General features: G+C 47.1%; 1 protein-coding gene across 3 annotated transcripts in view; it reads right to left on the reverse strand.

The window, feature by feature from the left end:
- KIF20B (kinesin family member 20B) overlaps nt 1-17,498 on the reverse strand; it is a 2,369,321-nt gene that overhangs the window by 1,487,426 nt on the left and 864,397 nt on the right. For all 3 annotated transcript variants that reach the window (XM_069611316.1, XM_069611317.1, XM_069611318.1), the window contains exon 14: nt 2,730-2,869. In XM_069611316.1, the coding sequence (XP_069467417.1) occupies nt 2,730-2,869 (140 nt within the window). The remainder of the gene's footprint in view (nt 1-2,729; nt 2,870-17,498) is intronic.

Here is a 17,498-nt window from a genome sequence, read left to right on the forward strand (position 1 = left end):
TCCTTCAAACCAATGTAGGGTGATATCACCGAGACACCAAAGTAATTGGGTGGACAGTTTGAAAGCAATGTTATAACCAAGTACACCAGATCCAAATGTAAATAATGTTTCTGAGCTAACTGTATATTATTCTTCTCGCTGTAATAACTTTATGCATATCTGTACAATTGTATGATAATTATCAAAGCTGTCTGTAACCACGCTGTGATACCCCAGGGTCTGGGGCGTGTAACAAATGAAATAAATAAATAAAAGGGAAGCTTCTCAGAAGGCAAACCTACTACCACCAATTTAGACAGATGTGCAGGGTGGAAGGCCCATCAAGTTCTTGTGGAGGACGTTTGTGTGGAGCACTCAGGTTGGATAGAAAATACAGAGTAGATTCATGGAGTGATTTGTGACCAACAATAGGTCCTTGCATTTCCATTATTCCCCCACTAGTAACCAGTAAGGGGATTCCAGACCAGAGTGAATTATCTTGCAGAGGGGGGAAGAGGGGTAGGACATCAATAATGATCCTTGGCACTGGATTCTGTAAGATCTGTAACTTAAATGAAGTTTGACCCTTCTAGAACTTGAAGTAGTGACGCTTGGGAGGACGAGAGCTTCAGTTAACATTAAAATTTAAAGTGTTATTGTATAATAGCCAGAAAAGAGTAAATTTAATGTGTGCCTCATATGAGTGAGGTTACAAATGTCCGATAGCTATTCCAGCTTTGAAAATAATTTGAATCCACATGGTGAGGGTATGAAATGTAGAGCATCTGTTAAAGATGACTTTGGAGGAACTGAGCATCAGAAACTAGGTTTGGACAATGATCAAGTATAGCATGTTCTCGTAAAACCAGAACTGGACATGGCCTCTGGGTCTGAGTCATATGGTCAATGTAAAGGGAGCAGTTGCAATGGGTTTCAATGAAAACTTTGGTTATCCTTGGATGTTCGCATGAGGGAAGCATATAATGTTGAAGAGCACTGGAGAAGAAACACTACAACTGACATGTAGATGGGATATAGCGGGAGAAACTTAAGGAATTTGGCATATTTTGGAGAATATATTGGAAAGCATTCCACAGTATTTGATGTAAACCTGCATTTAATGTCAGTGCTTTGCTATGTCAAACCAATAAAGAAGGGGGGTGCCCCAATAGTGGTGCAGCTATGGAGGGGGTCTAGAACATAAGCACGTAGAAGTCCAAAAAGCTGTGAGGGGTTAATAATTCCAACCTAAATCAAGATTTAATCAAATTGTATTAATGTTTGGTATCTCAGATACCCATACTTAGTTTCCCTCGGAAACTCAAAAATAATCAAAAGAAGTCAATGAAAAGAACAAGAGCCTTATATTTGCCAATGTATTCTGTTTTAAAAAAAGAATTAAATATGAAGAAAAAGGGGCCAAGCACTCTTGAAATCAGAAAATGTGTAAAAAACATACACAAAGAATGGCCAGTGAATGAACAACAAACATTTAGAACAAAGATCATACATACATTTCTCAAATTACAATATTATGAAAAATTAAATTACGTATCACGATTGTTAGTTTTCGGTCTGTCAAAGACAAGAATGATGTAACAACTTGTACAAAAAACGTCACAGGCTCAAATTACAATATTGTGAAAAGTTAAATTACATTTCACATCACAGTTTTGTTAGTTTTGACAGACCAAAAACCAGCAAAATCGTGATATGAAACGTAATTTAATTTTTCATAATATTGTAATTTGAGAAATGTATGTATGATCTTTGTTCTAAATGTTTGTTGTTCATTCACTGGCCATTCTTTGTGTATGTCTTTTGCACATACATTTTCTGATTTCAAGAGTGCTTGGCCCCTTTTTCTTCATATTATTTAATTCTTTTTTTAACAGAATAAATTGGCAAATATAAGGCTCTTGTTCTTTTCATTTACTTCTTTTGATTATATTTCAGTTCCCGAGGGAAACTAAGTATGGAGATCTGAGATACCAAACGTTAATACAATTTGATTAAATCTTGATTCAGGTTAGAATTATTTAACTACTCACAGCTTTTTGGACTTCTATGTGCTTATTTGCTATGTCAAACCACTCACTTAGAAGTATACCATTCACTACTGATTTTGTGTTCAGAGACGTGGACTAAGAATCGAAATGGGAGCCACTTCATGTATCATCTCAAATTGCTGATGCAACTGAAGATTTTTTAGTTACACTTATGCTGGCATCATTAAAAAAAACTCTTATGCACAAACATTTCTATGCAGTGCAATAGGAGCCAGAATGACATGGACATTCTAGTGATCAAATATTTAAACACTTGTACAGATCTTAAGTTTTAACTTGATCAGAGAGGCATTAGTCATGGACACTGCATAGTGGATCAGTGGCACTCATGCTGCATAATCTTTCCACGTGGTTGGCATGCAAGAGTAAGCTGAAGATAAATCACAGAAAGCCTAGTCAGTATTTATAGATGATAACCCTCAGCTTCCAAAATGATCAATGGAGGTGATCCAGTGTAGATCAGTGGAGTTGAAGCAAAGATATTGCTGCAATGCGAAGACCCCACTGAGACCAAATGAAAAAAGGCAGGCACCTGAACATGTTACCTTCACTTTATTTCAGATGACTTAAAAATATCTAATTTAGAAAAATCAAATGGACATTTTCTATTTACTTTAACTTACGCAGCTAAAGCTCTTGTACGACCAACATCCTTACAGAAATGGTAGAAGTAGTCTTTACCTGAAATCATGGTCTTTTTGCATAAGTTGGTCAGTAAATTCTTTAGCAACTTCTTTGCGTATTTTCAATTCCATTAATAAGTTTCTCTTAGTTTCATTTGCAAGTTTTTTTCTCAAATCTTCAATTAAGTCCAATAGTTTCTAAGAGAGTAGGAAATAGTAATTACTATGTTTTAATAAGTGGGACAAAACAGACTAAGCATTAAAAACCTGGAATTAAAGGGGACATATTTCAGTAAAGTAAAGCAGAATTCTGGGCAGCACAAACCCAGAAAAAAAAAATACTATTCATGTCACTATGTGTATGCAAGAAGCAGTCAATACAACGTTTCTTCTTTATTTAAAGGTAAAAAATGGCATGTGTAAATCACATAGTACTACATAAAAAGTTATAAGTTACTCACCGTAGGGACTAACGTACTCCTAGCCCATAGTTCCCTTTCCTCCATACTGCATGAGCATCCCTCGCTATGGACGGGAGACAGAACCTTATTCACCAGAAAAATATCTTCTTCCCCCTTTAAATTTAGCATGCGCTCCCCTGACTGCCCACCGGAGCCACTCCTCAGTCCCCACCGACTCATCCACAATATAATTGCCCAATGACACGAGTATTATTAGGGGGTGAGGGGGATGTTGGGACTTATGGAGGAAAGGGGACTATGGACTAGGAGTATGTTAGTCATTACGGCGAGTAACTTAATTACTCCTACGTCTCGTCCCCTTTCTTCTTACTGCATGGGCAAATACAACTGAATGTAGCTCCAGGGTGGAGTGGTGAGCTTCTAAGCTAAAAAGTTCCTCAGAAACGCCTGTCCGAAAGCCGCATCTGATTTAGAGCTGGCGTCCAAACAGTAGTGCTTACAGAAAGCCGAAAGGGTGACCCAGGTGGCCACCCTACTGATGACCTGCCACGGGACCTGCCGCTGCAATGCGACACGATGGCCTTGGCTCCGACAATGTGGACGGGCATGTTAGCTGGAAGTGGTTTGTGCTGCGCCTCATAGGCCTCCTTGATGGCTGAAACCATCCACCTTTCTATGGAGTCCTTGGATGCCGGATAACTGGGACTTGGCCCCCCGAAGGTGACAGAGCGTCCCACTTGCGGAAGCTCTTGGTCCTGTCCAGATAGAATTTCACAGCGCGTCTGACATCCCGACAGTGCTAGACCCTCTGAGCCAAAAAATTATAAGTTATTCACCGTAGTGACTAACGTGCTCTTAGTCCTTAATCCCCTTTCCTCCACACTGCATGGGCATCCCTCGCGAGGGACGGGGGACGGCACCTTTTTCACCAGAAAAAACCTTCCCCTTTAAATTTAGAGGCACGCAGGGGTGCGGCCCTGGGAGTATGCGCTGCCCTGACTCTGCCCCTCTGGTGCCACACCTCAGTCCCCGTGGACGCGTCAACAATAGAATTAACATTGCCTAATGACACCAGTTTTATTAGGGGGGAGGCTGGTGGGACTAATGGAGGAAAGGGGACTGAGGACTAAGAGTAGGTTAATCACTAAGGTGAGTAACATAATTACTCTTACTCCCTGTCCCCTTTCCTCCATAAGGGCCATTACAACTGAATGCAGCCCCAGGGTGGAGAGGAGGCCCTCCTTAAGCAAACAGGTTCCTAAGAACTGCCTGTCCGAAATCCGCATCTTATCTAGAGCCAGCATCCAAACAGTAGTGCATGCAGAAAGCCGAAGGGGTGGCCCATGTGGCCATCCTACTTATGACTTGCCAGGGGACATGCCGCTGAAAAGCAATGGCAGTTGCCTTGGCTCACCGCGTGGGCATTCATGTTGGCCGGCAGCGGCTTAGCCTGTCCCTCAAAGGCTTCTTTGATGGCCGAGACCATCCGCACGGCTATGAAGGCCTTGGATGCCCGATACCCCGGTCTTGAACCTCGAAAGGTGTTGAATAGAGCGTCCGACTTGCGGATGCTCTTCGTCCTGTGCAAGTAGAATTTCAGTGCACGCCTGACGTCAAGGCAGCGCAGAACTCGTTTTTGGGCTCAGCAGAAAACGTGGGCAGCACAATTTCCTCATTCAGATGGAATGCGGAAGGCACCTTAGGAAGGAATGTTGGGTGCGTCAGCAGGACTACCTTGTCCCTGTGAAACGCAGTGTATGGCTCAGAGGCGACCAGCGCCTGAATTTCGCTGTTTCTGCGAGCCGAGGTGAGGCCGACTAGCAAGGCCGTCTTAATGGTGGCCAGTCTGATGTCTGCGGATGCCAGTCATTCAAATGGTTTGTGCGCCAGGACACCCAAGACTATGTTGAGGTCCACCATGCAGCGTGGCTTCTTGATGGGTGGGTAGAGCCTGGGGAGACCCGTCAAATGTTTGACAATCGGTTTGGAGGAGGAAAAGCTCTCCTCTGAGGTTCTGTAAGCCCCAATGGCTACCAGGTAACTGCACCAAAGTGTCCACCTGCACGCCTGAATGGGCGAGATGCGCCGAAAAAGAGCATGTCCTCCAGGGAACATGCCAGAGGGTTAATGCCCTTAGAGTCTACCCAGTGGCAGAACCTGGTCCACTTGCTCTTATACTTGGCCCTGGTGGATTTGCTCCGGGCGCCCTGTATGATCTCTAGATTTGCTTTAGAGAGGTTGAGATGTCCTAGCGTGACCTGTTCAGGAACCACGCTGTGAGGGCTAGTTTCTCTTGTGCTGGGTGAATGACCCTGCCCACCTGCTGTACCAGAACTTGTGCTGGGCTCATCGGCAGGCGAATGGGAGGCCTCTCAGAGGCTGAGCAGCTCCGAGAACCACGGCCTGGCTGGCCACCATGGATCTATTAGAATGATGCTGAGGAGGCGAGACTCCTTGATCTTGCACATCACCCTGTGAATCAGGGGGGAGGGAAGGCGTATGCTGTCATTCTGTCCCACCTGATCTGAAAGGCATCACCTAGGGAGCCCGGGCCCCGACCCTGCCAGGAGGCGAACAATTGGCATTTCTTGTTGCCCCGGGAGGCAAAGATGTCCAGGTGGGGGGGGGTCCCATTTGTGAAAGAACTCCAACAGCACTAGGTCGTTCAACTCACTCCACTCGTAGTTGTACGCTCCGTCTGCTGAGCCTGTTTGCCTCCAGGTTGGATTCCCCCGGCAGGTGGACCGCTGTGAGGGAGATGATGTTCTCCAGGGCCCATTCCCACCTGCTGACTGCCAGCCTGCATAGTGGGGGAGGGGGGTTTTGGGGATCTGATACCTCTGTGCTTGTTGACATAGCACATGCTGGACATGTCTGAATGAGGACGACCTTGCCCTCGATGACCGGGAGAAAGTCCCTGAGCGCCAGCCAGATGGCCTTCAATTCCAGCCAATTGATGTGGTACTCCTGCCGGGTCCAGGTGCCACGGACGTAGTGGTCGTCCAGAGTGCCCCCCCAACCCAAGAGTGAGGAGTCCGTGGTGATGGTGACCTGTGGGGTAGGATGCAGGAAAGGCCTGCCCGTCCACAGGTTGCATTCCCTGGACCACCATGTGAGGTCTGGGTGAAGCAACAGGGGAATGTTGATCTCTGACTGATGTCCCCGTTCCTGGTTCCAGAAGGCTGGAAAGTGCAGCTGTATCCTCCTCATCCTGAGTCTCGACCCAGTAGGTGTTGGTACCACCAGGCCAAGGTCACTTCTCTGCTGAGGAAGTTCACAGTGGCTCTGAGTGCTGTGATCTTGTCCTCCGAGGGAAAAACTCTGAGCACATGTCCGAAATGAGGCCCAAGAAGGTCAGTGTTCGCATTGGCTCTCGCTTTGACTTCTTGAGGTTGAGTGAAAAACCCAGCTCGTGCAGTGTTCATAAGAGCGTGGGAGGTATGGTGCACTGCTTCCAGAGATGTAGCCCTGATGAGCCAGTTGTACAGGTGCAGGTAAATGTGGTGGCCGCCACTGTGTTCAACCTGGTAAAGACCCTGGGGGCAGAGTGGAGGCCAAAAGGGAGCACCTTGTACTGAAAATGGTAGCCTATGATCCTGAATCGTAGAAAGGAGCAATTAGGCTGCCAGATCGGGACGTGTAGGTATGTGTCCTTCAGATCAAGGGAGGACATCCAGTCTCCCGTGTACAGTGTCTTCGCTATCAAAGCTGGCGTAACCATCTTGAATTTTTGTAGAGGTAGGGAGAGGTCGAGTGTGGAAAGGTCCAGCACAACTCTCAGGCCTGTCTGGTTCTTTTTCTGAATGGCGAAAATCCTGGAGTAAAAGCCCAAGTCTCGCTGGGAGGCTGGGACTTCCACTGCCTGGCTCTCGACGGGAGAACGGATCGCCACCAAAAGAATTGCTGTCCCAACCTGTGAGAGTGGAGGGGGAGTGGGGAGGAGGGAGGAGAGGTTGGTATAGGGAGGCGATGCTCCGTGGAGACTACAGAGAGGATCCATAGGTACATAAAATTCTGGCGCCATAAATGTGCATGTAGAGCAAGCCAGCCCCCCACTGGAGACACGTGCACCCGGAGTCATGCCTTCTTTCCCTCCGAGGCTGCTCTGGAGGAGGGGGCCTGGAATAAGCCCTTACCACCCTCCCGTCTTTTTGTTGTTTGCGCCGATGCTGAGACGGCGAACAGTCAGGCTGCCTGGACCTCCGCTCTTGGAAGCCGTGGAAACCTCCGTATGTACGCCCCTTCTCAGAGTTGCTGTGACTGGGTGTACGGTTTGGGCGTGGTCTTTTTAAGAATGGAGAAAGGCTTGGCTGTTTGAGAGCGGTTTTTCTTTTCATCCAGCTCCTCGTCCGTTGTGGAGTGGAAGAGGTCACCCCCTTCGAACGGAAGATCCAGGTTGCATTTTGTAGTATGGAGCAAGGCCCTCCTTCTCATGTCCGTGGCAAGACGGAAGCACGGCGAGAGGTGTCAATGTCGGCCACAGAGGACTCAATGATGTCCTGCGCCAGGATCTTGGCCTCTGCCAATCCCGCCTTTAATCGTGATCAGCTCTGCACCGGAAGCTCTGGGAGGAAATCCGCAATTTCCCGCCAGAGCCTCTGGTTGATGGCTGGCAGCATTGCATTCGCGTTGGCTTGAAGCAGGTGCAAGGATGCGTTGGAATACAGCTTCTTCCTGTACGCCGACAAGATCATCTCCTCCTTGCCTAGCAGCGCTGTATAGGAGGCAGCTGAGGACGACTGAGGCTTGGAGTACAGTGATGCTGCAGCGATCACAGAGGAGTGTGGCCGAGGACGGGCCGATAGCAAGAGTGTATCCCCCTCCATCTGCCTGTACTTGGCGTCCAGGCGTTTATTCAGCGGCTGGGCTGAGTGGGGCTTGAGCCACCCCTTCTTGGCCAAGGCAACTATGTCCTTCTGCATCGGGATCCCTGTTCTGGCAACAGGACCCCCTCTGCTGGTTGCTCTACCTCGGGCTCAGGAAGGCCCAAGTATTCTGCCAGCCCTGCCAGACGTTCATGGAAGGTTTTGGCTGAAGACGGCGTGTCGGTGGTCCTTCTCATCTGTGTCCCCCTGCGGATCCAGAGGGTCTGGCACCGAATGGGAAGTGCTAGGAGCCGGTGGCTGCTGTACGGGGACCGGAGACAGAGCTGCAGTGGGGGCTGATGCTGAACCGACTGCGCAATCGGCTGGGGGGCCTGAGCGGGCTGCTGAGGCTGAACAGGGACCGGAGGAGCCTGTACTGGCGCCTGCGGGACAATTGGAGGGAGCAAGTCTCTGATGGTGTCCCTGAGGAGACCCCCCGACCCCATCTGTGGAGATTTCATGAGCCCGAGGAACTTTTCAAAGATTTCTGGATTTTCAGGCGCGGCAGGCTATCTTGTCCACCTACCTTCCACATGCCTGCATCGTGTTGCTTGGCTCACTGGGCTCCGCTCCGTCCAGGACTGAGTGTGGATCATGGGGCCTACCCTGTTCCTCCGGCATAGGCCCGGGGTAGGCGTTACGCCCTCGGCGGATCTGCCGGTAGAACTGCGTAAAGGCGCCCCCTCGGACACGATGCCGGTACTAGGGCGTAGCCCTTCGGGTGAAGACCCGGTAAAAGGACCTTCCAGTCCCTCAGCGGGAGAATCTACAGATCCCTCGGCCGGTAGCAGATACAGCCTTGGTACTTGTGCTGGTACGAGGACCTGGGCAGTCCCACCCACGCGGGGGAGTCCTTGGGAAAGAGTCTCTCTTGCAGGGTGAGCTGGAAAAGAGCAGCCCTACCTTGGGCTTGGTTCGATGGTAGACTAAATCCTTCAGGGCCTCTGGAGGTGATCTGTGGAAGAGCTCCCTCCACCTGGCCAGTCTGTTCTTCAGAGACCTCGAGGAAAGTGTGTCGCATGCGGTACAAGCTTGCCAGCTGTGGTCCAGGCCAAGGCAGCGTAGGCAGAGGGCGTGGGGGTCTTTAGTAGGGAAGAGCCCGCGCAGGAGGGACATCTGCTGATCCCTGTAGAAATTGACATGCGCCGGGGAGGAGCGCAACGCCTGAGGACCGAGTACCTGACTGATAAAAAAGACAAACAAAAGACAAAGAAGAAGTATCCATACGTGGAATTACATGTCCGAAGCCAAACCCAGGAGCGCGGGCCAATTCGGCCTGTTCCCGTCGACACAGAAAAGGGGACTGAGGTGTGACGCCAGAGGGCGGATTCTGCGCAGCGCTCCAGATAAGATTTTGAGGTGAAAGTATTTTACTCCCTATTTTTAAACTTTGAGAGTAAATGTCATTTTAAGAGAGTAAAAATGACTTTTCTCCTTTGCAAGAGAGTAAAATGTATGCGACATCCAGCCGACATGTGCAAAAACTGTATGGAAATCATTACTATGCGGAAGCTTTCTGCATTGTGACGGAATACACCTTTCATTATTTCTCGAAGGTCTGGCCATTTGATCTCTCCTGTATATAGGTAAATGTGTAAAACACAAAAACTTAGTCAATTACATAATAAAGAAAGCATGAATTGCATTGTGTGTTTTGAGATTCGATAGCAGAATTGTCTTTTGACGTTTAATGAAAGTGTCATGATGCCTACCTCCAAGGAGCCAGGTCCGACCCAGCAACCCCAGAGGCAGGCATCATTCCCCCCAGGGAAGTTCCAGCGGGCCCAAGCTGGGGCCCTTTGGACGCAGTCCTGGCGCCTTAGGCGCCAGGCTCATGTTGGACCCCAGTCCTGGCGCCTTAGGCGCCAGGCTCATAAAGCTGGACATGTGTTCAAGTGTTTTTATGTGCACTTACCTGATGCAGACCATGCTGCTACATCCAGGACCTCTTGATGCCTGAATGGGACTACTTTACCTGTGGGACTACTTTCCACCTGGGTGTGGTCGGGGAAGGATAGATACCTGATCGGTGGAAGGATACATACCTGGAACTTCTTCCAAAGCTATTTAAACCCCACCCGAACAGCCACACGTGCTTCGCGTTGTTCTGCACCTAGCAGCTGGACGCTCACCGTGTCTGCTCCTGCTTCTGGACTTCAGCCACGCCTGTCAGCATCCTGGGACACCTGCAAAGGGTGATAAGAAGAGAATTCGAGAGGAAGAAGGCCTTACCTGCTAAACCTGCATCACAGAGACATTTCACCAACGATCCTGAAAAGGAAGACATCATTTTTAAAAGCATTTCGCTCTGATCGCTGCAGCGCTGCATTTCACTCACCTTTCTTGGGCGCCTCCATCTTCAGCAGCGATCAACCGGATCCGCAGCCACTTCCCAGAGCCTAGAGAGAAAAAGACAAGAACACAAGGTGAGAGAAGGAAGGGAAGAGGAAAAGCTCAGTTTCCTTCTAAGACTTACCTGTTGGGTCATTCCCATTTCATTTCGGGTCTTGCTGCTTCCAGGCATTTTCCGGACCCCGGCCCCTATGGGGAAAAGACATCAACATTAGCGCTTTGTTGCAAGAAGTCTCCAAAGGAATCTTCATTCATCACCTGAAAAAGACAATGAACATTATTATTTAAAGCTTGAACTTTTGAACTTGCAACAGAACTTTTACAGCGCCTTACCAGTATAATCAAGCTTACCTGAACTCCCATCCAACCTCAATCCAGTGAAGTAACTGGGTTCAACGCGCCCCTGCGTCAGAAGCAGGATGGAGAGCTCGTCCTTTCAGACCCTAAGGTGAGACTTCACGGGGGATCGTGGAAGGGTATCGAGGAGGGTTGGAAGGAAGTGGGAGGCTCGAGCATTATTCCGCCAGATTGTAATACTCCCTTTTCACGTACAGGAGGATATTCCTGCGAGCCAGTTTAGCCAGAGTAGAGGGGCCCGTCCTATCCATCTTCAGAGCCCTGCGCTTCACCATTGAAGAGGCATCAGCACTCGAAACCAGGCCAGCGCCCCCGTGGGAATCAGGTGAGCGTGACAGAAAGTCCTTGTTTCCTGGAGCTATTAAAACCTAATGGTATGCCAATGTTATGATACAACAGTGCAGAGAGGCAAGGACTCCATGTTAAATTATATATCTAATCTCATGGTCAAATGGTTAGTTAAATAGCGCTTTCGGCAAAGCACTGTACATAGAACATATTTATCACAATTATCACCAAACCAAAGTCGGCACTCCTTTATCGACCTTGAAATGATGAGACGTATGAATCCCTTGCCGGGATTGGAACCTGCAACCTACAGATCACGCACAGATCCCAGCAACAAGTGCTCAACCGGCAGAGCTATCTTACTGGCCAACATCCTTCACAGGTCGGTTAACGGAGTATCGACTGAGGTGTAACATCAATGCCTAGATGTTGGACGAACTATGTATGAAGCGCTATATAAAGTTCAATACCTATCTGGATTATCACAGGGACAGGTTTTTCTGAGTTTCTATTTCAATTACAAATGGAACTTTAATTTGTTTTTATTTTAACAGCGCTTGCACTTCTTGGAGTCAGGTTTTGGATGTTTTAATTGTAGTCTTGAAGATTTTAGAGGCGAGAACACCTGTGATTGGTGTAAGGGCAATCACTCACCCTTGAACAAAGACTCTGCTGCCACTGACCATTTACAGTAGTGTACCCCATTGACTGCAAGGTTGAATGGATGTGAACTAGAACGTGCATATTCATCATTTTACAAACTTTTTTTAATTAGAGATCAAATTAAATTTTAAGTGTAAAAATGATCTGCCTCCGCATGATTATGCACGCACCACAGGAACTCTGAAAAATACAATTGTACAATACGAGGTTGCTTTCACTGGAAAAAAGCAGAATTTGTTACAAAATATGAACTCTCAATTACAACTTAGTTTTCCATCTTATTATTTTACAATCCTAAAATGCAAGGAAAATAAACATGCACAGTGCTTCGGTTTGCTCCATGAGCAGCAACACAGCAGAAGCTGAATGGAAATAAACCATTCCTTCTATCACACTATCACAGTGTGCAGTTTCTTTTTTGAAAAGCTTCAGAGAAATACATTCTGTTTCCAAGGAGTTTATCCATGGCTGGCAATTCCATCCATGTAGAGAAATATCAAAAGAAGCCTTCTGGTTTCTGTCATGTAACCTGACCTTTGCACTGCCCTCTGCTCTAAACTTGTGTGTAAATGTACACAGGATAATAATAAAGCTGTTGTATTTATAAGATTTTCATGCGTAAAAAGGCCCAGTACCCACCTTATCTGGAGGCATGGCAGCGCATCCTCCCAGGGCCGCACCCCTGCCGCCTCTAAATTTAAAGGGGAAGAAGGATTTTTTCTGGTGAAAAGGGTTCCGTCTCCCATCCCTTGGCAGGGACGCCCATGCAGTAGGCAGGAAAGGGGACGGGACGCAAGAGTACCTAGGTGAAACTATCTCCTCGTTTAGATGGAAAGCGGAGACTACCTTGGGTAGAGAACACGGGGTGCTTTCTCAGGACCACCTTATCCTTGTGAAAAGTAGTATAGGGTTCTGATGCCACCAGAGCCTGGATCTCGAATACTCTGCGAACAAAGGGGGAATCCACCAACAAAGCTATTGTAATTGTGACCAGTTTGATGTCCGCGGACGCCATTGGTTCGAAAGGCTTATGCGCCAGGGCGCCCAACACTACATTGAGATCCCACACGGGGTGTGGTTTCTTGATGGGCAGGTAGACCCTGGTTTGTTTGTTAATTTGTTTGGCGCTCCAAACCCAAGGGTAACTGGGCACAAGAAAGAAAATACATGGATACTTTAAGCTTGGTTACAGAGTTAGGGCATAATAATACAAGAGAAACATTGCAAAATAATTAAACAGATCTAGAAAAGGAATGTACATTTGTACAAGCGGAGATGGTCAGAGTCAGGGTGAGTTCAATGGCTGGGGTAGTTCACAGTTCGCCCTGAAGGTCATTGGAGTGTAGCCATTTGCGGATATTACGTCTGAAACTGTAGTAGGATTGGTCTGTTCTAAGGTCGAGTGGGAGAGTGTTCCAATATTGGGCCGCCTTAACCGGGAAACTACTGCCGCCTTTATTTTTAGCCTAAATCTCGGCATCTGCAAGCAATAGGAGTTGGCAGCTCTGGTTGGGCGGGTAGATGTTCTTTTCACTATTCTCTCTGTACGGTAGGGCGGGGCTGCATTATTGAGGCATTTGTAGGTTAGTGAGGCTGTTTTGAGTGTGATTTCATCACATTTTTTTAGCCATTGTTGTTCTCTTCTTATGTTAGAGATGTGTACTTTGGTGGGTAAGTTGATGGCAGTTCTCAGGGCATTATTTTGTAGAATTTGCATTTTGTCAATAATGTATTTTTTGTTGGCTCCCACATACAAGGCATTGCAGTTGTCAAGTTTGGAGAGTATTAAGGCGTTGGCGAGGATGATACAGCTGGCCCGGGTTAGGACAGCTTGGCATGCTTGGATGAGCTTGCACGTATAGGATGTGGAGGATGCTAGGGAGCTAACCTTTTTCTTTAGCGTCAGGGTGGAGTCAAGGTGAAAGCCTAGTGTTTTCACTGCTTTGGCTACTGTAATTATGTTGCCATCAATGTTAAATGCAGAGTAGTTGGGTCCAAGTTTCTTTAGGTTGGCAGCAGAGCCAAGGAGCAGGATTTCAGTTTTTTCATCATTCAGGCAGAGGCCATGAGTGGCCATCCATGCCTGAATGAGGTATATTTCATTTACCAAGATCGTATCGGCGTCAAAATTGCCCAAAAGGGGAATGAGAATCTGAGTGTCATCTGCATAGTTAGTGTAGGTGACACCCAGTCTGTCCAATTTGTCAAATAGGGGCTAGGTAAATATATTATACATAGTTGGCGATATGCAGGAACCTTGGGGTACACCGCAGGCTATTTTGATGGGGTCAGCTGATGCCGATGTAGAGAAAACTCGCATAATTCGGTTGTCCAAGAATGATTGGACCCAGGCTATAGCCTCCCTTTGAGAAGTGGGACGCCGATGCAAAGTGTTTGCACAAGACTGTGATCCACCAGGTCAAAGGCCGCCGACAGGTCAAGGAGGAGTAGCATGGCGGTATTTCCCTTGTCATTGAGCGCGTCAATTTGGGTTTTGGGGTCAATTAAGGCTATCTCTGTACCGTGTTGTGGTCTAAACCCAGATTGTCGGACACCTAGGAGCTGGTTGGATTCAAGATAGTGCTGAATTTGTAAATAAGCTACTCTGTCTATTATCTTAAGAAGGAAGGGAACCGAGGTAATAGGCCTGTAGTTGGTGGGGATAGAGGGGTCTAGGGTTTGCTTCTTGAGGGGTAGAACCCATGAATCTTTTACATTGCTTGGAATGGTGTTGGTGAAGGAGGCATTAATCAATTTAGTTATAAAAGGGGCTAGGTCCCTTGCTGCATCCTTTTATTTGTGCTGGGCAATTATCACCCTTGCAATTGGAGGGCTTAAGGGATGCAATGATTTTTTCAGTTTCCTGTATAGAGACTTTTGCAAATTTTAAAGGGGCTAGGCTAGGTGTGTATGTAGTGGGGCTGGTGAGTGTTGTCTCGTTGGTAGGCAAGGAGGCTTTTTTTTGGATATTTTAGTTTGAAGTGTTATCGTTTTGTTAACTAGGGCATGTTGGATGCTAGTGCACCATTGTTTATCTTTGAGTATATGGTCGGGTGAAGGTACAGGGGATTCCAGTTCCCTTAAAACAGCAAATAGTTCCTTGGTGTTGGAACTTGTGTTGGAGATCCTTTCGTTGAAGGTTTTTTTGTGAGTAGGATTTCTTTTTTGTATTTGTTAGCGAATTGTTTAAATTGCAATTTATATTCTTCAGAAGGGGTGTGTCGCCATTGAGCTTCTAATTTCCTTTTTTGCAATATTAGATATTTAAGGTGAAGGGTGAACCAGGCATTGAAATGAGCTTGTTTACTTTTGCGTAACTTCGGGGGTGCAATGGTATCTAGGGCTATATTCATAGCATTATTGTAACTCTCCACAAGGAATTCAGGGTCTGAGTTATTAGGGAGTGTGTTGATGGTTGGGAGAAGGAGTGGCAGAAGGCTGTCTGGTGTGATGTTTATTTTAGATCTGGTGGGTAGTGGAGGTGCCATAGCTTTAACATTGGTGATCTGTTTGTCTAGGGTCAAGGAGAAGTTGATTAGGTGGTGATCTGTCCGTTGTTGAGGGGTAATTTAATTGATAGTGGTGTCGCAGTTAAAGGTGGCAACCCAGTCCAGGTTCCCTCCTTTGTCATGCGTTGGGGTGAGAACCTTTTGGGTTAGGCCATGTTCAGCTAGCATGGTAGCTACAGATTGGGCTGGTTTGACATCAGGGTCGTTGAATCCCAAGTTAAGATCTCCTAGTAGTAGGAGTTACGATGAGTCTTTAGTGTTATTAGCTATGAGGCTAGATAGATCCTCCTCGAAAGTACTGATAGGGCCAGGTGACCTGTATATTAAGTAAATAGTTAGGGTGCGACAATTGGAGATGGGCAATTTGGCTGTGAGCAGTTTGCATGATTTAAGGGGGGGTTCGGTAAGTAGTTTTAAGGCAAGGTTAGTTTTTGCTAAAATGGCAAGACCGCCTCCTTTGGGGTTAGGTCTATCCATTCTAATTAATTGGTAGTTTTCTGGAATGGCTAGGGAGAGCGCTGGGCCTGCTGCTTCGGGCAGCTAGGTTTCTGTGACTGCCAGAAGGTCAAGGTCATCAGATGATAAGATATCAGCTATTTCTGTGGCATGGGCCACTAAGGATCTGGCGTTGATCAGGGCTCCTGATACTATCGTTAGATTAGGCATGTTCTGGAGTTTTATAGGAATATGTTTACGAGTAGGGAGTGGCTCAGGGTGTGGCACGGTGGATTTATGCTGAGCATTGGAGACCTTGTTGCTGTGAGGCCCGTCTGATGCCGCTTAACCACCGGGTTTGAGTAGGAGGAGAATACCACCTCCTCAGAATTCCTGTAAGCCCCCTATGCTGCCAAGTAGGTGCAGCAGGTGTCCATTTGCAACCCTGAGTGAGCGCGGTGTGCCGAGAAAAAGAGCACATTGCCCAATGTACAAGTAAGGGGGTTGATCTCCTTAGAGTCTGCCCAGTGACAGAACCTGGACCATTTAATTTTGTACTGGCTTCTAGTAGCCCTGCTCCTAGCACCCTGAATTTTGTATTTGTAAATTGCGCCGGGCCCAAGGGCATCTGGGCACATAATCTTATAGAACACAGTTACAATAGCATACAGTATCGAAGGAGCACAATTCAACCAATTTATAGACCATACTGGTATGAATCAGCTAACAGTATAACAGCAGCAGAGTTGGATACAGGCGATATATACAATAGGCAACAAGGCATTATGGTCTAGTGTTCATAGCTCAGGACAGCAAAGCCGTATCAGCAAGTATGTCAGTTGTTTTGTGCGAAAAGCCATGATTTGGTTTTGTTCTTGAAAGAATGGAAAGAGGGCTCAGTTTTGTTAGAGTTGGGGAGAGAGTTCCAGAGCTTAGAAGCCAGAACGGGGATGCTCACACCCCCCCCCCCCTTTTTGTAGTTTGAATCTGGGAGGGGAGAGATTATGGGTATGGGCCGCTCTTAAAGGTCGTGTAGAAGTGTGGAGTGCGAGGCGGGTGGATAGGTAGGAGGGGGCCTTGTTGGCTAGGCACTTGTGCGTCAAGGCAAGAGTTTGCAGTGAGATTCTGTGCTTGGCAGGAAGCCAAAGATTACTTCTGTGGTCGGAAATGTGTTGATTTCTATAAATATTTAATGCCGCACTAATGGCATTGTTCTGGGTAATTTGTAATTTGTTAATGTTAGATAGACTATTATAGCGCCCTCTATCTGGGGACCAGCCTATCCTGGCCATGATGAGGGTTCTTGGCAGTATGATGCAATTAGAGGTAGACAGTAATGGTCTGCAGGCCGTGATAAGTTTGCAAGTGTAGGCCGAAGCTGACCTGACTGCATTAGTTTGTCTGGTCAATGAAAGTGTGGAGTCAAGATAGATTCTGAACGTTTTTGTATCCTTGGAAACCTTGATGACGTTGCCGTCAATGATGAAAGACTTGAAGGCGTGGTCTAGTTTGTTAAGACTGATTGGAACCCAGAATGAGGAGTTCCGTCTTGTCATCATTCAGGCAAAGTTCATGTTGGGCCATCCAAGCCTGGATGACCATGTAGACGTTGTTCAGGGATTTGGTGTCCACTGTATAATCACCCGTGATGGGGATGAGTGAGTGTCATCAGCATAATTGGTGTATGAGACACCCAGATAGGCAAGCACATCAAAGAGTGGTTTAGAAAATACATTATAAAGTGTAGGAGACACACACAAACCCTGAGGTACGCCACAGTGAATGGGCGCAGGGTCTGCAGAAGCTGATGGGGAGAATACCCGCATGGATCTGTTGCTTAAGAAGGAACTGATCCAAGCAGTGGCAGAGTCAGCAAAGTGGGCGGCGGAAGTGAGGTGCTGGCACAGGATTTGGTGATTGACCAAATCGAAAGTCG

The sequence above is a fragment of the Ambystoma mexicanum genome, chromosome 8 (assembly GCF_040938575.1).
Source record: "Ambystoma mexicanum isolate Mex_15411 chromosome 8, UKY_AmexF1_1, whole genome shotgun sequence".
Classification (NCBI taxonomy): domain Eukaryota; kingdom Metazoa; phylum Chordata; class Amphibia; order Caudata; family Ambystomatidae; genus Ambystoma; species Ambystoma mexicanum.